This window comes from Salvelinus sp. IW2-2015, linkage group LG30 (assembly GCF_002910315.2).
Source record: "Salvelinus sp. IW2-2015 linkage group LG30, ASM291031v2, whole genome shotgun sequence".
Taxonomy (NCBI): Eukaryota; Metazoa; Chordata; class Actinopteri; order Salmoniformes; family Salmonidae; genus Salvelinus; species Salvelinus sp. IW2-2015.
In genome coordinates, this window is record NC_036869.1 from 14,433,388 (window position 1) to 14,460,409 (window position 27,022).

Here is a 27,022-nt window from a genome sequence, read left to right on the forward strand (position 1 = left end):
CTGACACAGGAAATGGAGCAGAGACCTTCAACCATGCCACAGGTAATACTGTTGAGGGTTCAAATGAGGAAAACATTCAACAGCCACATGTGTTAAGAGAACATGGTTGTTCCAATCTGAAAACTGGACAAACTGTTAAATACATGGACAGAGAAAGTGGTATTCCACATACAGCAACCGTCATTGYAKGAGCAGGAAAAGCAAAACACCAGAACTGGTACAACTTGCAGTACTCTGAACCAGCTACACTTTCTGGTACAACAGGGTCAGCTGACCTGTCACTTGTAGATAATATCAGAATTGAACCAATGGAAAATCGAGAAAAACAGAATGACATTCAAAATGATGATGTACTTGAAACAAAGGACGTGTCATTTGACTCAGCTAAGCTAGATGAGCTCAGTAATTGGAGGAAAAATGGCGTGTTTGAGGAAGTCAAAGACATTGGCCAAAAGTGCGTCTCAACAAGGTGGGTGTGTACCCTTAAAGAATCCTTAACTGGAATAGTGCCCAAAGCACGTCTAGTAGCTAGAGGTTTTGAGGCGCTGGCTGCTAAAGAACTCCCAAAAGACTCACCGACATGCGCCTCAGAGTCACTCAGATTGCTGATGTCAGTGATCTGCCAGAAAAAATGTTAACTTAATTCCATAGACATCAAATCTGGATTTTTGCAGGGAACAGAGCTGTCAAGGGACATTCACATCCGACCTCAGCCCGAAGCTAAAAGTGAAGGAACACTGTGGAAACTAAAAAAGTGTGTGTATGGACTGGCAGATGGATCACTCTACTGGTACAACAAAGTCAAGGCAACAATGCTGAATACAGGTGGAAAAATGTCACAAGTGGATCCTGCAGTCTTCTATTGGCTTGATCAAGACTGCAATGTGACTGGAGTACTTGCCTGTCATGTTGATGACTTTATCTGGGGTGGCTCACAGACCTTTGCTTCAACTGTGATTCCACACCTCAAAGCTGTTTTCTAGGTTGGCCGTGAGGAGCATGATCATTTTTGTTATGTTGGCATAGAGTTTATTACAGTTGATGGAAAAATACTGATGCAACAGGAGAGCTATATCAAGAATCTTCAACCCATCCACATGGATATTTCAAGAGCCGTACAAAGGAATTCCCCTCTATGTGGAATTGAAGCTGGTCAATTGAGGTCAAAGATGGGACAAATTTTATGGGCTGCGAGACAGAGTAGACCTGGTTTGATGGTTGCAACTTGGCATCTAACACAAAACACGCCACTGTACAAACCATTCATGAGGCAAACAAAGTTGTTCGTAAACTGAAATCACAACAAGTGACTTTAAAGTTTCAGCATGTTGGAAAAGATGACTCTTTGAAACTAGTTGTCTTCAGTGATGCTTCGCTAGGTTATCACTGGTGGGACAAAACGGCACTTCCTACCTGTAGTTTGTGTCACTGACAACTACTCATTAGTTGATGCTGTGAAGTCAACCAAGTCTGTCACAGAGAAAAGACTTTGAGATTAGCAGCATCAAGGAACTTATTCAAGCACAGAGAATCCAGCGGATTCTGTGGTCGACCACAAAGGAATAGCTTGCTGACTGTCTGACTAAAAAGGGAACATCCGGTCTTGTGCTCCTACAGGCTCTCGCTCCTACAGGCTCTCAGTAATGGAAAGTGGCAGCTTGAGTAATACAAATAAAAACTGTCACACAACCCATTTGTAATGGGGATCTTGAATAATACTTGGACATTTAATTATGTTGTTGATGTTTTTTTTGTCTTTAAAGAAAAGGGGGAGATTGTTAAGTTCATGTTTTAAGTATCCCTATATTTCTGTTATTACGGGGCTATCACTCAGTCAAGAGTGCGCATGCGCAGGAAGTCTTGTCGTTGATGGACCTGGCCTTGAGTGTAATGGCTACTTGTAGTGTGTTCATATAGTATAGTAAACTTTGTTAAACTGGACCCTTGTCGTTGTGTCATTTCGAGTTAAGTCAGCTCAGGGATTCGATCTTGCAACCTTTCGATTACTAGTCCAACTCTCTAACCACTAGTCTACCTGCCGCCCGTGGGAGAGTGTTTGCACATTGGCAGATGTCACCGAAACTTCGGCATTAGATCGCATTTGCCCTTCAGCCCTGTTTGGATGATGCGTGCAAAGCGGATAATACATTTTTTTTTTTTTTTTTTTTTTTTTTACATTTTAGCAGTGGTGTAAAGTACTTAAGTAAAAATACTTTAAAGTACTACTTAAGTTTTTTTTATTTCACCTTTATTTAACCAGGTAGGCTAGTTAAGAACAAGTTCTCATTTACAACTGCGACCTGGCCAAGAAAAAGCAAAGCAGTGCGACACAAACAACAACACAGAGTTACATATGGAATATACAAACATAGTCAATAACACAATAGAGATAAAGTCTATATACAGTGTGTGCAAATGAGGTAAGACAAGGAGATAAGGCAATAAATAGGCCATAGTGGCAAAATAATTACAATTAAGCAATTAAACACTGGAGTGATAGATGTGCAGAAGAAGAATGTGCAAGTAGAGATACTGGGGTGCAAAGAATAACAGTATGGGATGAGGTAGTTGGATGGGCTATTACAGATGGCCGATGTATAGGTGCAGTGATCTGTGAGCTGCACTGACAGCTGGTGCTTAACTTTCTGGAACTATAGGGGGTGCTGTTCCGCATTAGCATATTTGTGTCTCCAAATTAAACTGCCTCGTGCTAAATTCTTGATCGTACAATATCCATATTATTGTTATTATTGGATAGAAAACACCTTTAGTTTCTATAGAAGTTGGAATTTTGTCTCTGAGTGGTACAGAACAATTTCTACAGCACTTTTCATGACAGGGTTCAGATTTCAGAAAATTTTTACCTCTGATCTGGGGTCTGTTTTTAAGGCGACAGTGATGCTATGAAGAAACCGACACTGCCTACGTCTTCCTCTGGGTGTCTGTACGTCATCACGTTTTCAATGGAATCGATGGGACATTCACAGCCATTATAAAAGCCCAAAATGTATAGAGACGTCCTTTCTCGTCGTGCGCCTGAAGCGTGAAGGCCATCGGACTTGCCTCGTTCCAAATCGTTGTCTAACCAGCAATATTTCTCCGGTCATGTTTTCAGTCGTTATAGTTGTTAAAACATCATAATGTAGTTAATTTGAACCGTTTATAAGCAATTTATATCCGTTTAGTGCGATTTTGAGGAATTTATTTGTTGTGCACTCTGAAACTTTGGACACGTTTTGGGGTGTCGGTCGTTGGGGTGGACATTTCGAAGGACAGAGGACATCTATCGACCAAAAGCCGTTTATCAATAGAAAGGATACTTTGCCCAAGAATCTGATGGAAGAACAGCTCAAAGTAAGCAATATTTAATATGATAAATCGTGTTTCTGTCGAAATATTTTAAACGCATATTTCGCCATTTTGTTTGGTATAGCTTCATCTTGGCCAACCCTGTATTGAAAAGTAAGGATAATTTTAAAAATGTAAATCAGCGGTTGCATTAAGAACTAATTTGTCTTTCGATTGCTGTCAACCCTGTATTTTTTAGTCAAGTATATGATTAGCTTTCAATTAAACTAGATCACTCTGATAGATGACGTCAGACATATTGAGGCTTGATTTCCTAGTATTTTTATTGTGTAACCACGGTTTTGTATGGCTAAATTGCACCTTTTCGAACAAACTGTATATGTATATTGTAAAATGATGTTACAGAGTGTCATCGGAAGAATTCTGAGAAGGTTAGTGAAAAAATTAATATATTTTGGCGGTGATTACGTTATAGCGCTCTTTGGCTGGATCGATGCTCTGGTAACGTTTGCACATGTGGTATGCTAACTTATCGATTTATTGTGTTTTCGCTGAAAAACGCTTAGAAAATCTGAAATATGGTCTGAAATCACAAGAACTGGGTCTTTCCATTGCTATGCTTTGTCTATTTTTATGAAATGTTTTATGATGAGTAAATTGGTCATACACGTTGCTCTATCTAGTAATTCTAGTCGATTTGCGATGGTCGGTGCAATTGTAAACTGTGATTTCTACCTGAAATATGCACTTTTTTCTAACAAAAACTATCCTATACCATGAATATGTTATCAGACTGTCATCTGAAGAGGTTTTTTCTTGGTTAGTGGATATCAATATCTTAGTTGAGCCGAATTGGTGATAGCACCTGAAGGAGTAAAAACTGATGGAGTTAGAATAGTGGTGTATTTTGCTAACGTGTTTAGCTAATAGATTACATATTTGTCTTCCCTGTAAAACATTTTAAAAATCTGAAATGGTGGCTTTATTCACAAGATCTGTATCTTTCATCTGGTGTCTTGGACTTGTGATTTAATGATATTTGATGCTACTATCTACTTGTGAAGCTATGCGCTAGCTATGCTAATCAGTGTGTGGGGGGATGGGGGGTGCTCCCGGACCCGGGGTAGAGGCTCGTTAGAGGTTAAAGCTAGTGAGGGAGATATGAGTCTCCAGCTTCAGTGATTTTTGCAATTCGTTCCAGTCATTGGCAGCAGAGAACTGATAGGAAAGGCGACCAAAGGTGGAATTGGCTTTGGGGGTGACCAGTGAAATATACCTGCTGAAGCGCGTGCTACGTGCGGGTGCTGAAATGGTGACCAGTGAGCTGAGATAAGGCGGGGCATTACCTAGCAAAGACTTATAGATGACCTGGAGCCAGTGGGTTTGGAGACGAATATGAAGCGAGGGCAAGCCATCGATAGCATACAGGTCGCAGTGGTGGGTAGTATATGGGGCTTTGGTAACAAAACGGATGGCACTGTGATAGACTACATCCAATTTGCTGAGTAGAGTGTTGGAGGCTATTTTGTAAATGACATCGCCGAAGTCAAGGATCAGTAGGATAGTCAGTTTTACAAGGGTATGTTTGGCAGCATGAGTGAAGGATGCTTTGTTGAGAAATAGGAAGCTGATTCTAGATTTAATTTTGGATTGGAGATGCTTAATGTGAGTCTGGAAGGAGAGTTTACAGTCTAACCAGACACCTAGGTAGTTGTCCACATATTGTAAGTCAGAACCGTCCAGAAAAATGATGCTGGATGGACAGGCTGATGCGGGCAAAGATCGGTTGAAGAGCATGCATTTAGTTTCAGTTGCATTTAAGAGCAGTTGGAGGCCACGGAAGATGAGTTGTATGGCATTGATGCTCGTCTGGGGGTTAGTTAACACAGTGTCCAAAGAAGTGCCAGAAGAATACAGAATGGTGTCGTCTGCGTAGAGGTGGATCAGAGAATCACCAGCAGCAAGAGCGACATCATTGATGTATACAGATAAAAGAGTCGGCCCGAGAATTGAACCCTGTGGCACCCCCATAGAGACTGCCAGAGGTCCGGACAACAGGCACTCCGATTTGACACACTGAACTCTGTCTGAGAACTAGTTGGTGAACCAGGCGAGGCAGTCATTTGAGAAACCAAGGCTGTTGAGCCTGCCGATAAGAATGTGGTGATTGACAGAGTCGAAAGCCTTGGCCATGTCGATGAATACAGCTGCACAGTATTGTCTCTTATCGATGGCGGTTATGATATCGTTTAGGACCTTGAGTGTGGCTGAGGTGCACCCATCACCAGCTCGGAAACCAGATTGCAAAGCGTAGAAGGTACGGTGGGATTCAAAATGGTCGGTGATCTGTTTGTTAACTTGGCTTTCGAAAACCTTAGAAAGGCAGGGTAGGATAGATAAAGGTTTGAAGCAGTTTGGGTCTAGAGTGTCTCCCCCTTTAAAGAGGGGGATGACCGCGGCAGCTTTCCAATCTTTGGGGATCTCAGACGATACGAAAGCGAGGTTGAACAGGCTAGTAATAGGATTTGCAACAATTTTGGCTGATCATTTTAGAAAGAGAGCGTTCAGATTGTCTAGCCCTACTAATTTGTAGGGGTCCAGATTTTGCAGCTCTTTCAGAACATCCAGATAGCTGATTTGGGTGAAGGAGAAATGGGGGAGGCTTGGGCAAGTTGCTGTGGGGGGTGCATGGCTGTTGACCGGGGTAGGGGTGGCCAGGTGGAAGGCATGGCCAGCCGTAAAAAAATGCTTATTGAAATTCTCAATTATCGTAGATTTATCGGTGGTGACAGAGTTTCCTAGGCTCAGTGCAGTGGGCAGCTGGGAGGAGGTGCTCTTATTCTCCATGGACTTTACAGTGTCCCAGAATTTTTTGGAGCTTGTGCTGCAGGATGCACATTTCTGTTGGATAAAGCTAGCCTTTGCTTTCCTAACCGCCTGTGTATATTGGTTCCTGACTTCCCTGAAAAGTTGCATATCGCGGGGGCTATTCGATGCTAATGCAGTACGCCACCGGATGTTTTTGTGCTGGTCAAGGGCAGTCAGGTCTGGAGTGAACCAGGGGCTATATCTGTTCCTGGTTCAATTTTTTTTTGAATGGGGCATGCTTATTTAAGATGGTGAGGAGAGCACTTTCAAAGAATAACCAGGCATCCTCTACTGATGGAATGAGGTCAATATCCTTCCAGGATACCCGGGCCAGGTCGATTAGAAAGGCCTGCTCGCTGAAGTGTTTTAGGGAGCGTTTGACAGTGATGAGGGGTGGTCGTTCGACCGCAGACCCATTACGGACGCAAGCAATGAGGCAGTGATCGCTGAGATCCTGATTGAAGACAGCAGAGGTGTATTTGGAGGGCAGGTTGGTTAGGATGATATCTATGAGGGTACCAGTGTTTACGGATTTGGGGTTGTACCTGGTAGGTTCATTGATAATTTGTGTGAGATTGAGGGCATCAAGCTTAGATTGTAGAATGGCCGGGGTGTTAAGCATGTCCCAGTTTAGGTCACCTAGCAGCACGAGTTCTGAAGATAGATGGGGGGCAATCAATTCACATATGGTGTCCAGTGCACAGCTGGGGGCAGAAGGTGGTCTATAGCAAGCGGAAACGGTGAGAGACTTGTTCCTGGAAAGGTGGATTTTTAAAAGTAGAAGCTCAAATTGTTTGGGCACAGACCTGGATAGTATGACAGAACTCTGCAGGCTCTCTCTGCAGTAGATTGCAACTCCGCCCCCTTTGGCAGTTTTATCTTGTCGGAAAATGTTATAGTTAGGGATGGAAATTTCTGGGTTTTTGGTGGCCTTCCTAAGCCAGGATTCAGACACAGCTAGAACATGCAGGTTGGAAGTGTGCTAAAGCAGTGAATAAAACTAACTTAGGGAAGAGGCTTCTAATGTTAACATGCATGAAACCAAGGATTTTACAGTTACAGAAGTCAACAAATGAGAGGGCCTGGGGAATGGGAGTGGAGCAAGGCACTGCAGGGCCTAGATTAACCTCTACATCACCAGAGGAGGAGTGTGATAAGGGTACGGCTAAGGGCTATAAGAACTGGTCGTCTAGTACGTTCGGAACAGAGAGTAAAAGGAGCCGGTTTCTGGGCGCGGTAGAATAGATTCAATGCATAATGTACAGACAAAGGTATGGTAGGTTGTGAATACAGTTGAGGTAAACCTAGACTTTGAGTGACGATGAGAGAGGTATTGTCTCTAGACATCAATTAAACATAGTTTTTTGGGGAATCTGTACTCCATACATTTTCCTTGACAACCAAAAGTACTCATTACATTTTGAATGCTTAGCAGGACAGGAAAATTGTGAAATTCACGCACTTATCAAGAGAACACATGGTCATCCCTATTGCCTATGGTCTGGCAAACTCACTAAACAAAAATAAATGTATGAGTGTTGGAGTGTGCCCCTGGCAACCGTACATTTTAAAAACAAGCAAATGGTGCAGTCTGGTTTGCCTAATATATGGAATTTGAAACGATTTATACTTTTACTTTCACTTTTGATACTTAAGTATATTTTAAAACAAATACTTTTACTCAAGTGGTATTTTACTGGATGACTCACTTTTACTTGAGTCTATTAAAAAGGTATCTATACCTTTACTCAAGCATGACAATTGGGTACTTTTTCCACCACTGTATTTTAGCAGATGCGACTTACAGTAGTGAGTGCATACATTTCCATAATTTTTTCCCCCCTTCATACTGGTCCCCCGTGGGAACGGACGACCCTGGCATTGCAAGTGCTATGCTCTACCAACTGAGCTACATTTAACAATAAATGAACTGCAACATATCGGCTAAAGCGGTTGAATTCAGGAATGAATGAAAACCAAGATTGAACTCCTTGGCCTGAATGCCAAGTGTCACGTCTGGAGGAAACCTGTCACCATCCCTACGGTGAAGCATGGTGGTGGCAGCATCATGCTGTGGGGATGTTATTCAGTGGCAGGGACTGGGAGACTAGTGAGGATCGAGGGAAAGATGAACGGAGCATAGTAGAAAGTGATCCTTCATGAAATCCTGCTCCAGGGTGCTTAGGACATCAGACTGGGGCAAAGGTTCACCTTCCAACAGGACAACGACCATAATAACACAGCCAAGACAATGCAGGAGTGGCTTTAGGTGAAGTCTCTCAATGTCCTTGAGTGGCCCAGCCAGAACCCGGACTTTAACCCGATCGAACATCTCTGAAGACACCTGAAAATAGCTGTGTAGCGATGCTCCCCATCCAACCTGACAGAGTGAGAGGATCTGCAGAGAAGAATGGGAGAAACTCCCCAAATACAGATGTGTCAAGCTTGTAGTGTCATACCCAAGACGACTCGAGGCTGTAATCGCTGCTAAAAGTGCTTCAACAAAGTACTCAGTAAAGGGTCTGAACACTTATGTAAATGAGATTTCAGTTTATTTTTTATTTTTTTTTATATATAAATTTGCAAACATTTCTAAAAACCCATTTTTGCTTTGTCATTTTGGGTTATTGTGTATAGAATGGGGGGGAAACAATTTAATACATTTGAGAATAAGGCTGTAACGTAACAAAATGTGGATAAAGTCAAGGGGTCTGAATACTTTCCGAATGCACTGTACATCAATTTACAGTATATGTTACATCCCTACTATATACACTGATAATAATTAATATATCAGGAGATAAAAGCTATGCTAATAATAATGGACCCAGGACAGGGTGAGAATAAGACTGAAATCTACTTTCAAAGGATTAAGGAGACGGCTAATACCTTGGCAATTCAAGTGGGCCTGAATGGCAACTGTAGAAGTTCACTGCCTGGTGCTTTCAGGTCACAGTGATCTGATAAGTGCTGCTGCACTCTTTCTATGCATGCACAGACAGACAGATGAGGGAGATGAGCTATGATGAAACTGGCTCTCATGAGGACCGCCACAGGAAAGGAAGACCCAGAGTTACCTGTGCTGCAGAGGATAAGTCCATTAAGAGTTCCAGAAATTTCAGACCAAATAAATGCTTCAGAGTTCAAATAACAGACACATCTCAAAATCAACTGTTCAGAGGAGACTGCGTGAATCAGGCCTTCATGGTCGAATTGCTGCAAAGAAACCACTACTAAAGGACACCAATAAGAAGAAGAGATTTTTGGTTCCAACCGCCGTGTCTTTGTGAGACGCAGAGTAGGTGAACGGATGGAGGTGGTGTGATGGTGCTTTGCTGGTGACACTGGGTGATTTGTGATGGTGTGGGGGTGCTTTGCTGGTGACACTGTCAGTGATATATTTAGAATTCAAGGCACACTTAACCAGCATGGCTACCACAGCATTCTGCAGCGATACGCCATCCCATCTGGTTTGCGCTTAGTGTTACTATCATTTGTTTTTCAACAGGACAATAACCCAACACACCTCCAGGCTGTGTAAGGGGTATTTGACCAAGAAGGAGAGTGATGGAGTGCTGTATCAGATGACCTGGCCTCCACAATCACCCGATAATCACCCGCCCTCATCCCAAACCCGATGGTTTGGGATGAGTTGGACCACAGAGTGAAGGAAAAGCAGCCAACAAGCGCTCAGCATGTGGGAACTCCTTCAAGACTGTTGGAAAAACATTACTCATGAAGCTGGTTGAGAGAATGCCAAAAGTGTGCAAAGCTGTCATCAAGGCAAAGGGTGACTACTTTGAAGAATGTACAAAATAGTAAAAATAAAGAAAAACCCTTGAATGAGTAGGTGTGTCCAAACGTTTGACTGGTACTTGTGGCAAAGGGGGGCTGAGTGATAAATGGCAGATCTAATAAACAGTCTCTGCCCTCGCACTAAAATGGCCACCCCAACATGAACTACAGATCCCCAGAAGCAAGGGGAACGCTCAGAAGGTGGGGCCGACCCACAGATTGGTTTACCATCCTCAGACGGACGGGCTGGTTGAGAGATTCAACAGGACCCTGAAGTCAATGCTCAGGAAGGTAATCGATAAGGATGGGAAAAACTGTGATTTCATGTTGCCGTATCTGATGTTAACCATTAGACAGATTCCCCAAGCCTCGCTGGGGTTTTCWCCCTTTGAGCTGGTATATGGGAGGCATCCCCAGGGAATCTTAGACATCGCCTGGGAAACCTGGGAGCCCCAACCAACCCTTTATACTAGTGTTATAGAGCACGTCGCGGCAATGCCAGACAGGATAGCCACAGTCACACCCATCGTGTGGGTGCACATGAGGCAAGCACAAGAGCACCAGCGGCACACTTATAACCGGCAGGCTACCCTGAGGGAATTTCAACCGGGATATAAGGTGGTAGTGCTGGTCCCCAAGGTAGAGTGTAAACTACTAGCCACATAGAAAGGACCATATGACGTGCTGGAGAGAATAGGATTGGTTCATTATTGGATCTGACAGCCAGGTCGTCGGCCCCCGGGAACAGATCTATCACATAAACCTGTTAAAAGCATGCAGAGAGAAACACCAATTGTCACGTACCCCACACCCACTCAGGAGGCAGCCACTGTGTATGTTTCACCTACTCTGTCCGCAGCACAAGTACAGGAAGTAAAGACTCTGATCCAGAAAAACAGATGTGTTTTCAGGGACACCAGGCCGAATTGAGGTTACGGCTCATGATATTGTTTCCCTACCAGGGAGAAAAGTGAGCATGAGGCCATATTGGGTACCCGAGGATCGACGAGCCGCGATTAGAGCAGAGATAGAAAATGTTGGCAGATGGAGTAGTCGAAGAGTCACATAGTGAGTGGTCTAGCCCAATTGTGATGATCTCCAAGCCCGATGGGTCTTTGCAGTTTTGTAATGATTTTCGGAAGGTAAATTAAATCTCCAAGTTTGATGCCTACCCTATGCCCCGAGTAGATGAACTGTTGGAGAAAATTGGTCAAGTTCAGTACATTACGACCCTGCACCTAGCCGAAGGTTACTACCAAATTCATCTGACTCCCAGAGCCAAAGAAAGACAGCCTTTGCAACCCCTGATGGTTTGTATCAATACACAGTCATGCCATTCGGCTTACACAGGGCCCCAGCCAACTTTCAACGGACCAGGTCCTAAATCCGCACAGAGCTTACGCCGCAGCCTATTTAAATGACATGACGGATATACAGCCCAGATTGGGAATCCCACTTACCCAGGGTACAGGCAGTGCTAGACGCCCTTAGGAAAGCAGGGCTCACGGCAAACCCTGCCAAGTGTTGTGGGGTTAGAGGAAACCGAGTATCTGGGAAGAGGGTTCATCAAACCCAAACTTAAGGTCGAGGCAATTAGAAGATGGCCAAAACCAGGAAATAAGAAGCAGGTTCGAGCCTTCCTAGGGTTGACCGGTTACTTCCGGAAGGTCATCCCAAATTATGCCATAGTGGCCACCCCACTCACCGACATGACGAGTGTCAGAGGGCCAAACATGCTAAAATGGAATGAAAAGGCAACTAAATCATTTAGAACATTACAGGAGGCTCCCTGCTGTAATCCAGTGCTGGTGGTACCAGACTTTGAGCGCGAGTTCATTGTTCAGACGGATACGTCAGAGGTTGGCTTGGGAGCCATGCTCTCCCAAGAGGTAGATAGGGTGGGAAAGTTGGAACCACGGGAGGCCAACTACTCAGTACTGAGAAAGAGACTGTGGCAGTAAAGTGGGCTCTAGAAAGCCTCAAATACTACCTGCTAACGCGCCACTTCACTCTACTCAGTGACCATGCCCCACTCACCTGGATGCATAGGGCTAAAGAGAAGAACGGTCGGGTGATGTGGTGGTTTTTGAGTCTCCAACCATTTCACTTAAAACAAAGAGCAGGGAAGGAAATGGGAAATGTGGATGGGTTGTCACGCATGCACGCCTATTTTGCTGCGGTAGCCCGACCTAGGGGGTGCTCAGCATATGTGTAAACTCTTGGAAACTGTTGGAAAAGCTTTCCTCATGAAGATGGTTGAGAGAATGCCAAGAGTGTGCAAAGCTGTCATCAAGGCAAAGGGTGGCTACTTCGAAGAATCTCAAATATAAAATATATTTTGATTTGTTTAACACTTGTTTGATTACTACATGATTCCATGTGTTATTTCATAGTTTTGATGTCTTCACTATTACTCTAAAATAGTAAAAATAAAGAAAAATCCTTGAATGAGTAGGTGTGTCCAAACTTTGGACTGGTACTTGTGGCAAAGAAGGGGGCCGAGTGATAAATGGCAGATATGTGAGGGCAGAACTAATAAACGGGCTCTACCCTCGCACTAAAATGGCCATCCCGAAAAGAACTACAGATCACAAAATCGCTGACGGCAAAAAAATACAATCCCCTGAAGAGAGAGAGGAAGGGGCTGGGGGATCTGTGAACCATAGAGAAAGAGAAAGTAACAATATATATTAGCTGGTTTGTACCGTATATGACCTGGACTGTTTGGACTTACCTGTTGGCGTTTGGACTAGAGGTCGACCGATTTCAAGTTTTCATAACTATCGGTAATCACATTTTTAGACGCCGATTACATTGCAATCTACAAGGAGACTGCGTGGCAGGCTGACCACCTGTTACGCAAGTGCAGCAAGGAGCCAAGGTAAGTTGCAGGCTAGCATTAAACTTAACTTATAAAAAAACAATCAATCTTAACATAATCACTAGTTAACTACACATAGTTAATGACATTACTAGTTTAACTAGCTTGTCCTGCGTTGCATATAATCAATGCGGTGCCTGTTAATTTATCATCGAATCACAGCCTACTTCGCCAAACGGTTGATGTTTTAACGAAAGCGCCTTTGCGAAAAAAGCATAATCGTTGCACCAATGAACCTAACCATAAACATCAATGCCTGTCTTAAAATCAATACACAAGTAAAAAAAATTTTTTAAACCTGCATATTTAGTTAAAAGAAATGCATGTTAGCAGGCAATATTAACTAGGGAAATTGTGTTGCTTCTCTTGCGTTCAGTGCAAGCAGAGTCAGGGTATATGCAGAAGTTTGGGCCGCCTGGCTCGTTGCGGACTGTGTGAAGACCATTTCTTCCTAACAAAGGCCGTAATTCATTTGCCAGAATTTTACATAATTATGACATAACATTGAAGGTTGTGCAACGTAGCAGCAATTCATTTAGACTTAGGGTTGCCACCAGTGTTAGATAAAATACGGAATGGTTCTGTATTTCACTGAAAGAATAAACGTTTTGTTTTCGAAAATGATAGTTTCCGGATATGACCATACCTAACGCTCGTATTTCTGTGTGTTTATTATGTTATAATTAAGTCTATGATTTGATATTTGATAGAGCAGTCTGAGCGGTGGTAAGCAGCAGCAGGCTCATAAGCATTCATTCAAACAGCACTTTCCTGCAATTGCCAGCAGCTCTTCGCAATGCTTGAAGCACATCGCTGTTTATGACTTCAAGCCTATCAACTCCCAAGATTAAGCTGGCAATACTATAGTGCCTATAAGAACATCCAATAGTCATAGGTATATGAAATACAAATGGTATAGAGAGAAAGTCCGATAATTCCTATAATAATTACAACCTAAAACTTCTTAACTGGAAATATTGAAGACTCATGTTAAAAGGAACCACCGGCTTTCATATGTTCTAATGTTCTGAGCAAGAACTTAAACGTTAGCTTTTTTACATGGCACATATTGCACTTTTACTTTCTTGTCCAACACTTTGTTTTTGCATTATTTAAACCAAATTACAAGTCATTATTTATTTGAGACTAAATTGATTTTATGTATTATATTAAGTTAAAATAAGAGTTAATTCAGTATTGTTGTAATTGTCATTATTGCAAATATAAAAATATATATATAAAAAAATAAAAAAATTAAATGGACGATTAATCGTTATGGGCTTTTTTTGGGTCCTCCAATCGGTATCGGCGTTGAAAAATCATAATCGGTCGAACTCTAGTTTGGACCTGGACATACAGAGAACCCGATTCATGTACCGAACCCTGCAATCCTTGACCACGCCTGCGGCCTGGGCGGACCAGGACGGAGAAACCAACATACAGGTAACTGTACTGTCCTGCTCGAAATTTGTCCTGTTCGATTTTGGTGACGGTCTCCGCTTAATTTGTGACAAACTCTCCTAACCTTGAAGAGGTTTGTCACATACTGTAATACCCATGAGGTGTTCGTGGACTAAGCAATTCATATGTTGACTTGGATTCCATGAAGTTGGATTTAGTTTGAGCTCAATTATTTGTGTTTTTGGGGAATGTGAAAGGGTTGATGGTGATCTATTGAGAGGCTACTCAGACTCCTTGCTCCGGCCACACCCACAGACAGTCTCTTCTCCGGAATGAGTCCGGATCTGTGTACCTCCCCGACCATTCACCGAATGTGAACACATTCAGGGCCATCTGATTGGTCCAGAAACCAATAGGTTGGACCAGAGCCAAAACACATGTGGGTAAAGCGGAGGTTTGAAAATGTGTCATTGACTTTGATACTCTGATTGGTTAGAGACGAGCTTCTCCTCACCAAAAACATCTTCAATGATGGCTTCCTCAGACTAAAGTATGTAGCGAATGACAGAGCAGGGGTCTAACATTCCACCTAGATACCAGGGGCTTGTTAAGGTAGATGCAATGGTAGAGAAAATTCTGATAGAAAATGCATCCGCCATCCATTGAAAATGACTGATTCCGTTAGTTTGACAGAAGTAGTGCCTAGTATAAACACTGAGAAGTTCATGCATGTGATTTATGTATAGCTATTTCTAAATCATAGTTATCATCACCATTACCTGAACTACCTGAATTACCTGAACTGGGCCTCAGTGCCTGTGACCTCATCAAGGTGCTGCTGTAGCACTAGGAGTTCGGTAGAGTAGCGCTCCTCTGTCTCTTTGGCCTGCTGCTGGTAGTAGGCCCTAAGGTGCTCCACCTCCAGTCTGTGGCAATCCTCCAGCTGGGCCCGCTGCTGCTGGACGTCGGCCCTCAACTTCTGGACGTCCTCAGCAGTGTGGGAGGAGGGCGAGGCAGTGGTCAGCTCCCTCCGATCTGGGTAGAGAGAGATAGCCATGCTAATGCTAACACTATGTAGACGGAAGCAGATGGCCTCTATCTTTCCCATTCATTTTGGTATTGAGGCTTGCAGACATTCCAAATGCAGATGGTATAGAATATGGGCACCACATAATTCTGGTTTAAACATACAATGTAGATCAAGATTTACCATCGAGGCCGTGTGTGGAAGTAATAGAGCTGTCGATAATCTTGCGCAGGCTGGCGATCTCCTCCTGACTGCTGCGCTTCAGATCATTGTACCCCAGCTGTATCACCTCAATCTAAGAATAACAAGTAGTTTGACAGCAGAGTTCGTTGGCGTTATCATTAAAGTCAATTAGCTAGAGTGCCTTCAGGAAGTATTCAGGAAGTATTCACACCCGTTGACCCCCCCCCCCCCCAAAAAAAAATCATAATTGAAATTGTCACTGGCCTAACACAATACCCCGTAATGTCAAAGTGGAATTATGTTTTTAGAATGTGAATGTACCCCACACATACAATTATCTGTAAGGTCCCTGAATCAAGCAGTGAATTTAAAACACAGATTCACCTGCAAAGATCAGGGAGGTTTTCTAATGCCTGGCAAAGGGCACTATTGGAGGTAAAAAATAAACAAAATAAAAACATTGAATATGCAAGTTATTAATTACACTTTGGATGGTGTATCAATACACCCAGTCACTACAAAGCTACAGGTGGAGTTTAAGGCAGGAGTTTAATGGCTGTGATAGGAGAAAAATTTGATCAACATTGTACAATAAACAAAAAATAAACATGTGAAGTATTGGTCCCATGTTTCATGAGCTGAAATAAAATCCCAGAAAATGTTCAATAAACACAAAAAGCATATTTCGCACAAATTTGTTTACATCTCTGATAGTGAGCATTTCTCCTTTGCCAAGATAATCCATTCACCTGACAGATGTGGCATATGAAGAAGCTGATTGAACAGCATGATCATTACACAGGTGCATCTTGTGATGGGGACAATAAAAGGCCACTAAAATGTGCTGTTTTGTCACAACACAATGCCACAGATGTCTCAAGTTGACAGAGTGTGCAATTGGCATGCTGACTACTGTAATGTCCACCGGAGCTGTTGCCAGAGAATTTAATGTTAATTTCTCTACCACAAGCCACCTCCAACATTGTTTTAGAGAATTTGGCAGTACATCCAAGCGGCCTCACAACCGCAGACCACGTGTAACCCTGCCAGCCCAGGGACTCCACACCCAGCTTCTTTACCTACGAGATCGTCTGCAGACCAGCCACCAAGACAGCTGATGCAACTGTACGTTGCACAAAAGGATCTGTACACAATTCCTGGAATCTGAAAATGTCCCAGTTCTTCCATGGCCTGTATACGCAGACATGTCACCCATTGAGCATGTTTGGGATGCTCTGTATCAACGTGGACCACAGCGTGTTCCAGTTCCTGCCAATACCCTGCAACTTCGCACAGCCATTGAAGAGGAGTTGGACAACATCCCACAGGCCACAATCAACAACCTGATCAACTCTACGCAAAGGATATGAAGCATATGGTGGTCACACCAGATACTGACAGGTTTTCTGGTATCTGTGACCAACAGATGCATATCTGTATTCCCAATCATGTGAAATCCATAGATTAAGGCCACATTTATTTATTTCAATTGACGGATTTCCTTATATGAACTTTAACTCAGTAAAATCTTTGAAATTGTTGCATGTTTCGTTTATATTTTTGTTCAGTGTAGTTACTCCATAATACTAACCTAAATGACAGAGTGAAAAGAAGGAAGCCTGTACAGAATAAAAATATTCCAAAACATACAGTAATACAAAAAATAAATAAAATGGAAATGCAATGAACTTTTTGTCCTGAATACAAGTGGTATATTTGGGGCAAATCCAATACAACACATGACTGAATACCTCTCTCCATATTTTCAAGCATAGTGGTGGCTGAATTATGTTATGGGTATGCTTTAATAGTTAAGGACTGAGGAGTTTTTCTGGATAAAACAAAAGAAATGCACAGGCAAAATCCTAGAGGAAAACCTGGTTCAGTCTGCTTTCCACCAGACACTGGGATATGAATTCCCCTTTCAGCAGGACACAAGGCCATATCTACAGTGGAGTTGCTTACCAAAAAGACAGTGAATTTTACCCATAGCGGCCTAGTAACAGTTTTGACTTAAATCTATTTCAAAAGCTATGGCAAGAGCTGAAAATCGTTGTCAACAATGATCAACAACCAATTTGACAGATCTTGAAGAACTATGAAAATAATGGGCAATGTTGCACAATCCTGGTTTGGAAAGCTCTTCGAGACTTACCCAGAAAGACTCACAGCTGTAATTGCTATCAAAGATGATTCTAACATGTATTGAATACTTATCTAATCAAGATACATTAGTGTTTTATTTTAATTCAAATTTTTAAAAACATTTTTACAAATGGGGCCTCCCGGATGGCACAGCGGTCAGATTCGGGTTCGATCCCAGGCTGTGTCACAGACGGCCGCAACTGGGAGACACATGAGGCGGCGCACAATTGGCCCAGCATCATCCAGGTTATGGGAGGATTTGGCCGGCTGGGTTGTCCTTGTCCCATCGCGCACTAGCGACTCCTTGTGGCGGCCAGGCCACAAGGAGCACCCCCACAACATGATGCTGCCACCCCTGTGCTTCACGGTTGGGATGGTGTTCTTCGGCTTGCAAGCCTCCCCCTTTTTCCTCCAAACATTACAACGGTCATTATGGCCAAAAAGTTATATTTTTGTTTCATAAGACCAGAGGAAATTTCTCCAAAAGGTACGATCTTTGTCGCCATGTGCAGTTGTAAACCGTAGTCTGGCTTTTTTATGGCGGTTTTGGAGCAGTGGCTTCTTCCTTGCTGAGCGGCCTTTCAGGTTATGTCGATAGAGGACTTGTTTTACTGTGGATATAGATACTTTTGTACCCGTTTCCTCCAGCATCTTCACAAGGTCCTTTGCTGTTCTGGGATTGATTTGCACTTTTCGCACCAAAGTACGTTCATCTCTAGGAAACAGAACGCGTCTCCTTCCTGGGCGGTATGACGGCTGCGTGGTCCCATGGTGTTTATACTGCGTGCTATTGTTTGTACAGATGAACGTGGTACCTTCAGGCGTTTGGCAATCACTCCCAAGGATGAACCAGACTTGTGGAGGTCTACAATTTTTTCCCCCTAAGGTCTTGGTTGATTTCTTTTGATGTTCCAATGATGTCAAGCAAAGAGCCACTGAGTTTGAAGTTAGGCCTTGAAATACATCCACAGGTACACCTCCAATTGACTCAAATGATGTCAATTATCCTATCAGAAGCTTCTAAAGCCATGACATAATTTTCTGGAATTTTCCAAGCTGTTTAAAGGCACTGTCAATTTAGTGTATGTAAACTTCTGACCCACTGGAATTGTGATACAGTGAATTATAAGTGAAATAATCTGTCTGTAAATAATTGTTGGGAAAATTACTTGTGTCATGCACAAAGTAGACGTCCTAACCGACTTGCCAAAACTATATAGGTTGTTTACAAGAAATTTGTGGAGTGGTTGAAAAACGAGTTTTAATGACTCCAACCTAAGTGTATGTAAACATCCGACTTCAACTGGGTGTGTGTGTGTTTTTGTGTTATATATATATATATATATATCAATAAATAAATGTTTTTTCTTCCAATTTGACATGTGTTTTGTGTTGATCCTTGACAATAAATCCATGTTAATCCCACCTTGCAACCCAACAAAAGGGGTGTGAATACTTTTAAAGCACTATCATTCGTCATATCATTATTAACTAGCACAGTTAGAAGTTAAAAAGCTAAGTGCTAGTGTCCTAGCAATTACTGTACAATAATCAAATCATTGTTGCTTTCATCCCAGTCATAACACTGTGATTACATGTCAAACCCTAACAAGAGGTTGTAATGTCTAAACACAACCAATCAATGACGTTTCATGTTCTTTCCCAACAATGCATAAACTGAGCCTAAACCCCACAAAAAGTTAACTAAAATGAACAGTTTTACACACACCGTATTGCCATCTGCCTTCAGTAAGGACTGGAGCTGTAGTAGACGACCATGCTCCTGCTCAATCCTCTCCTTCACCTGCTGAAGGTCTCTACACATTTCTATTGAGCGAGACAGAAGAAATGCCCATTACAAATATGTCCTCATGCAGTTTGTCTCATGTACTGTATTTGTATCTTAATTACTATAAGATATTTCATGTATCATTCATGTAGCTGTATTTGATGTGTGTATGCAAATGAAAACTGGGGGGAAATACAATATATACTAATTTGTAATTTTATCATGCCACAGTCAAGATCGTTTGGCGACTTATTTATTTGGACTTTTCCGTTAGTCAGCGACTCATTTCATAGGCTGCGTGTTTATGTAGTATTGCTATCATTCGGGTAGACATCACAACTAATAACGCACCCTTTGCATCCTGTAAAACAGCACTGGGATCCCTGGTTTCTTCCTTTTCAAACGAATGAATCGTCCAGTCCTCGACATCAGTGGGGTGGAGATACTCCAAGACTTCCTCTCCGAAAAGTTTAGCATAGGACTATAAAGAGAACGGCAAAATAGCTCTCAAACATATCGATGTCTCAGTGAATATTTGATGCACTCGTGTGGTAATAATCAATGTCCAAACCTGAAATAATTAGGTCAAATAACATTCTCAGAAATCAAAAGTAATTGACAATGCAAAGGAACACTATTCAAGACTTGGTTTATTAGGTTTGCTGTGTGTGTCCTATCCTTGTGGGGACATAAAATTACCAAAAGTCCCCATAAGTATAGTAAAACCAGGAAAATTCTCTGCTGTGCAGACATTTCCCACATCCCCATCAGGACAAAGGCTATTTTAAGTTTAGGTTTAGAGTTACAATTACAGTTCGGGTTAGAATTAGCATTAGGGTAAGGGATTAGTGGTTAGGGTTATGGTAAGGTTTAGGAGTTTGGTTTACAAGTTAGGGGAAATTATTTAATGGAAATTAGGTTCCCACAAGGATAGAATGAACATAACACGTGCGTGTGTGTAATTAATGTTAACTACCAGGATGAGCTGCTTGCATTCTTCAGACACAATTTGCACCACATTCTGGTACTTGGAGCTTTTGGGATCATCTGTGAAGTCTGAGAAAAAGAACAAAAGCATACAGTATTATTGTCTTATATTGAGCATAAATAGTACACCATAATTCAATTACTAAAATAAGATGAAAGCAAAAGTGACTGAATAACTTGTGTGTGAGTCAGTGTGCTGTTTTCTATCTACAGTTTGTAGCATGGTTGAAGTCATGAATGATAGATCAAAAACAACTTCAATGTGGCCCGTCTAGCTCCATAACCCCAGATACACACACACAATGAAAAATGCATGTGCGCACACACAGTGAAACACACACGCCCGCCGCACCCCTTGGTTCTTTGAGGCGGCCCAGCTCAAGTACGCAGGCACGGGCGTCTGTCTGCTCCCGGAGCAGCTCCAGCTGCGCAGCGTGTATCTGAGACAGGCTGATCCGCTGGGCCTCCAGCTGCAGCCTGCACTCCACCTTCACAAATAGACAGAGTGGAGAGAGCATACAATGAGATACACCAGAATGTATACACTCCCTCAGTCTACCTACTGTGGCACAATAGATTGTTTCAGGAGTAAGACACAAAAATTCCACAGGATAGAATGTACTTGTTGCAACTTACACATTATGAATTTAAGGTATTCTTAGCAATATGACGTTATAGAGGTAACAAGATTATCAACCAATATTGGCCCCTCCAAATGTAGGCATGCCTGTTGTTGTTGATATCTGTAAGCAGGAAGTCGGCCCGCTGTGTATGATGCCATATTGCTGAGTGTACCTTGTGACCACCATCCCACTCTGTCTCTTTGCTCTCGTTTTCCTTAATAGGATGTCGGTGGGCGGAGCCGGGAGGGTCGTCAGGGAAATAGACACACCTAGGCTCGGGTGTGTCCCGGGATAAATACACCTTTTCCTCATTTATTGAGGAGACCCTCTCCATGCAGACACAATGATAGAGTTTGGTTGTGGCATTTTTGTGGCCGTTTTGTTTGTTTGCTTTGGCACCTTTTAACACCCCTCATCAGATTTATGCACGCAAACACTCACACACACACACCATTGCTAATTGTATTTAGTTTACTTCAGTTAATAAATATATTTTGTTATTCCTTATCTCCACGTTGTCTCCCTTTTTGTTACGAACTTCGAGCCGGTTCGTGACAACCTTTAAACAAACATTCCAAATGGCGTACCGTGACAACCTTTAAACAAACATTCCAAATGGCGTACCCACAATATATAATGGACAGTCCATCCAGCACCTTGTTTGAATGAGAACGCCTGTTTCAGATTTTATAAGCGAGACAGGGGGGAGCACCTGGGCTTTAGCACAACAAATATGGGGCCAGCTATTATCCATTCATCAGCCAACAATACAATGGGGAGCTGGCAAGGGTTTTCACCTGTCTGTGGATGGATGTGTAAATGCAGATGTGTTGCAGCTACACTTGCGTGAAATTGTGATTTTCATTTATGTTGATGACAATGCATTTTGCTGTGCAGTGTGTTTTTGTGTTGATTGGTAACACTGTTGTTTTCATAATGCTTTGTCAGACAGCAATTGATCCAACCAATTTAAGCGATATACTATAAATATTACAGTAGGACATCAAATTGATCAAATTGATGTCAAGCACATGCCTGGTAGCCTAATGCATGTAGCTATGTAGAATATGATCCTGTTCTTTGGCAAATACTGCTTGAAACGGAGGTTGAATAACTGCATACTGCAACTTCCTAAACAGATTCATAGTTCTTACTTTGGTTATTTCACACTGATTATTAGCACAGTCTGGGCAGTACAACACTTGCTGACACAATAACAACCAAGCATATGACTCTTGAAAATAAAAATCGGTGACAAAAGAAAAGCTTTGCCTTTCATCACAGTCTTACTACTGGGTGCCCATAGTTTCTCTATGAAGCTTTGCCACCTGTTGATTGACCTTCCCAACCCGCTGTACTACTCTCTGATGGATCAAAGGCAGCCACTCAGGCCGGAGCTAAAAGCACAGGCGGATGTGAGCTCAGGTGACATTTACATGCTCTATCGTCTCGTTGTCCCTGTCGTCCTCCTCTCGCTTCGCTACATGGTCGGCCCGACACTCCATCCCATCTACTCTCTTCCCCTGAAAAGAGGAGAAAGGGTAGCCATTGTAACAAGAGTTTAAACATGTGAATATAAAACACGTTAACAGTGTTGATGAGGTCTGGCGACAACGCGTATGGCATGTAACACAATGAAGTGCTTACTGAGAAGGCCACACTGTAAACATTAAGACAGCTTCGGAAGCATTTCACAACACCTTTTATTAGCAATTCATTAATATCAATGAATACTATGTCATCTCAAATATGGTGTACTTCACTTGCACGCAGTACTGATACCAAGAACAAGAGGCAATAGCACCATTAAGTTGTTTTTATAAAGTCATTTATAAATATTGATGTAAATGTTGCTTATGAAGATGCTCATGAAGATGCTCCGGTGTGTAGTCTCTTCCCAGTAAGAGAAATTGAACATAATGCGGTGCACTGATGCAAGATGAGGGACAAATGCTGTACATCTTTGACAATGCTCTACTGAGGTGAAGCCTTGGAGATGTATAATACAGGTGAGACATATGAGTGGCAGTGACATAAAATGGCTTCTCACCTTCGAGCACTTACTCCCTGCAGGACGGAAAGAAACTACAATGTATACATTTCTCTACATAAAAGCAAAGAAGTTCTTCAGCGAGAGAAAGATATTCATTAAAAGACAACGACGTACGCTTCATGTCTTTTCATGGCTCTTTTTAATCTTTGAAGAGCATAGTTGTCACAGAATATAATTCTTACATAACAGCTTGAGTAAAGCTTGGTGATTTCAGCGTAATAATTTAAACAATCTGAAAATGTTACGTGGAGTGGAGCGTCAATACTCTGTGTGTTTATGCAACAGGCTCTCCTACAGACTCTCTGTGCATTGAACCAATTGACGCTCCCCCTTCAGCTTCTCCTGCTTTACAATGAGTGGTATGTGTGGCCTGACAACCACATACAAAATATTGAGCTTCTTTTTACCTAAGGGTGTACTTATGTTATTCACTGCCTATGAGAGCCAGCATCTGTCAGGTGCTTTGTAATCAAGCCTATCAATCACTAGAGTCAAAGGCTGAATGAAAAAAAAAAACGTCAGTGCTAGAACAGGCAAACCTCACCTCAGCCAGGTTTTTAAAAAAGCCTTCGGTTCAGTCTATGCAGCGTATGAATACAGATACCATTCACCTGTATCAAATAACGATCAACAATTATAAGATTTAACAAGGGAGTAATGATACATCGTTACGTAGTACTGGTTGTGAACGTGATCAACTGTTTACCTGGTTATTTCAACAATAGTCAATTATGTACTGAGCATTAACATAAGACGAATGAAAATGCTCTATAAAACATTAACAGTTCAATCAGAAAGATTGTTTCATCAGACTTATGAAAAGGCAGGGATTGCGAGAGAGACATAAAAAGACAAAAGGCAAGGCACTTATCGTTTCGGTAGTGGGGGCCATTCCAGCTAAGAGGACTGCAGCAGCAGCTGCTGCTGCGTGTGAATGCCTACCTGCTTCCCAATGTCGTCTCGCTCTCCGTGGTACCCGACGCTGGAGTCCTCCTCCCCGGTCCTCTGCTGTGAGCTCGACGGAACCTGGCTCTCCACCTGAGCCCGCGACTCCCGCTCTGCTGCAGCAGTAGACCCTCCAGCTTTGTTTCTCTCCACCACCTCCTCCTTCTCTCTCTTCTCTTTTGACTGGGCAGAGCTCTGGCGTTTCTTCTTGCCTCGCCGCTGCTGTGTCTTGCGCCTGTCTGACCCAGAGGCTGAAGGCTCTACAGCGGAGCTATGCTCAACAGGTCCCTCCCCCACAGTCGAGACCTGAGATGGGGCTGCAGACGGAACGAGTGTTTGGCTCTGGTGCCGAGCCTCCGGGGTGTGTCGGAGACGATCTCGCTCTATTTCGGCGGCCTGTAAGGAGGAGCGGAGCACCTCTACCTCCCCTTGGAGAGATTCGATCTGGAGATGATGATCCTTGATGGAGCAAGCTAGGGCTGCAGACTGAACAGGCTGCTCTCTCTGTTGGAGATGTGCTTGGCTCTGAGCAGCTCTCCCTCCCTCCTCTCTCTGCAGTTCCATCTCTCCCTTTCTCTCCTTCAGAGTCTCCCGCTCTCTTTCGAGCTCTTCCTCAAGGTTTTCGTTTTGAGCAATGACCTCTTTGTTTTCTCTCTTGACCTGACTGAGCTCTCCTTCCAGCTCATCCAATTCGCCTTCTGTAACAGTCAGCTGCTCGGTAACTTCAGACAGCCTCACAGCCAGTTCCTCCTTTTCTGTCAAAGATACCTTCAGCTTCTCCATCAGCTCAGTAGTGTCTTTCTCTATCGAAGCATCGCCGTTGTTCTCCATTTGGCTATTTTCCTTGCTCTCCCTCAGCTCCTGAATCTGCGACTGAAGGCTGGCAAGTTGAGACTCAAACACAAGTGTCTCCTTGAGAATCCTCTCTTCCAACTGCGCCTTTACCTCAACAAGGCACGTGTACTCCTCCTTGAGCTCCTGATAGTTCACCTCAAAGTTCTTTTCGGCAAAAGAGAATGTGTTCCTTTGCTTTTCAATCTCCTCTTGCAACTCTACAACTTGTTGCTGCTTTTGTTCATTTTCTGTGGTGAGGGATTTAAATTTTTTCGTCTTGGACTCCACTTCCTCTTTCATGGCGTTGTTGGATTCTATCAAAACCCTATGTTCTGACTCCTGCCCCCTCCATTTGTTGTCCCAGCTCTTTTCTCTCTCCTTGGACTCATTTTCTAGCAACTCATTCTTTTTCAACAGCATTTGGATTTCCCTTTCCATTCTGACACTTTCTTCTCCACGCTTTCTCAGTTCCTCAACCTCCAACTGAAGTTCCTTGAGTTGCGCCACCAGCTCTTCGGCATTTGAGCTGTGCAGTGCCATCTTTAGGTCGTCTTTCAGTGCAACAATTTGGTGTAACAGCTCGTCCCGCTTGACCTCGTAACCGTTCCGCAGTTCCTCCAGGGCTCGGCTGTGCCGAATGGATGCCTCGTTGAGGAGGTTCTCAGCGTTGAGATGGCTTTCCCTCTGGAGGTCCTCCCGAAGGAGAATGAGCTCCTCCTCGTGGCTGAAGAGGAGCTTTGTCCTCAGCCTCTCCAGTTCCGACTCCTGTGACTCTGCCATGCGGTCCAGCACCGCATCCTTCTCACGCTCCATCATCTCCAGTTTGATCTTGTAGTTGGTTGTCTCCGACTCGTGCTTGGCCTCAATCTCTCCTGCAGACTCTGCAGTGGCGGCTAGCTGGGCCTTCAGGTCATCGATGGTTTCCTGGAAGCGCTGCAGCTCACCCCGACAACGCTCATGGACAGCAAAGTTCTGGGAGGCCTGCTCCATTTTGGCATGGGCTGAGCGGAGGTCCTGGAGCAGGTCAGTCACCTGACCCTGGAGGTTGAGCTTCTCCTGCGCCACCTGGGTCAGCTCCTGTCTGGCCTTCTCATGGAGAGCCTGGGCCTCTTGGAGCCTCTGCTGAAGCTCTGCGATCTTGCCCTTAAGCTCGATCACCAACTCGGGACTGGGTGCGGATTGCTGAGCTCTTAGAAGTGCTAGATCTTCGCGATGCTGCTCCGTGACCTGCTCCAGGGCCGCAGAGTGCTGCAAACGAAGTTCCAGCTTCATCTGGACGATCTGCTCACCGTACATCTCATCTAGCTCTGCCCGAAGATGCTCCAGCCTGCGGGCTGAGTCCTCTTCCATTCTCTGGAAGGTGTCGCTCTCTGACAGGCTCCCCTGATGGCATCGCTTCTGGAGATCTTCCACAGTGCCCATTAGCTGCTGGATTTCACTGGAGGACATCCGCTCCTTCTGCCTAGAGGCTGAGAGTTCGCACCTGCTTGACTCCAGCTCAACCCTACAGCTATCCAACTCACCCTTACTGCTCTCCAGCTCAACCCTACAGCTATCCAACTCACCCTTACTGCTCTCCAGCTCAACCCTACAGCTATCCAACTCACTCTTAGTGCTCTCTAAGTCCCTCTTACAGTTATCCAAGTCCCTCTTACAGCTCTCCAGCTCTTGAGCCTTTGAGGACATTTGCTGGTTGAGGCCGTTCAAGCATTTCTCAGAGGCCGTCAACTCACCCTTTAGCTGGTGGAGGGAGGAGTCATGTTCTGACATGACTCTCTCCTGCTCGGCAATCAGCAGTTCTTTCTCGTTCATCTTCTGTGCAAAAGTCTCCTCAGTCATCCTTCCCACCTGTGTAAGCTCCACCTTGAGCATGGTCAGTGTACGCTCATGTTCTGTTATTATTGCAGTTTGTTCCGAAATCACCAGGTCTTTCTCATTTAACCTTTGTGCAAATGATTCTTCTGTTCTTCTTCCCACCTGTGAGGGAAAAGTAAGAATTAGACATACAGGTAAAATGTAAAATATAATTAAAGTCTCATACTAAAACGGTTTAAATAAAACTTCTACAAAACAGCCCTTAAACTAAATTAAGTTTTTGTAAGGTAAAAAGCTAATAATAGTAAGAAATGTAATCAGATTTCAAAATGCACCCTGTAATCAACCACCTTTAAAAGAGATCCAT

At 43.4% G+C, this 27,022-nt stretch overlaps 1 protein-coding gene across 6 annotated transcripts in view; it reads right to left on the reverse strand.

Moving 5' to 3' along the window:
- LOC111954823 (A-kinase anchor protein 9) overlaps window positions 1-27,022 on the reverse strand; it is a 126,213-nt gene that overhangs the window by 62,594 nt on the left and 36,597 nt on the right. For all 6 annotated transcript variants that reach the window (XM_070436176.1, XM_023974735.1, XM_070436178.1 and 3 more), the window contains exons 8-15: window positions 24,004-26,817; window positions 22,445-22,531; window positions 20,738-20,873; window positions 20,375-20,454; window positions 19,750-19,879; window positions 19,339-19,436; window positions 15,465-15,576; window positions 15,052-15,289 (exon numbers count right to left, since the gene is read on the reverse strand). In XM_070436176.1, coding sequence (XP_070292277.1) covers window positions 15,052-15,289; window positions 15,465-15,576; window positions 19,339-19,436; window positions 19,750-19,879; window positions 20,375-20,454; window positions 20,738-20,873; window positions 22,445-22,531; window positions 24,004-26,817 — 3,695 coding nt within the window. The remainder of the gene's footprint in view (window positions 1-15,051; window positions 15,290-15,464; window positions 15,577-19,338; window positions 19,437-19,749; window positions 19,880-20,374; window positions 20,455-20,737; window positions 20,874-22,444; window positions 22,532-24,003; window positions 26,818-27,022) is intronic.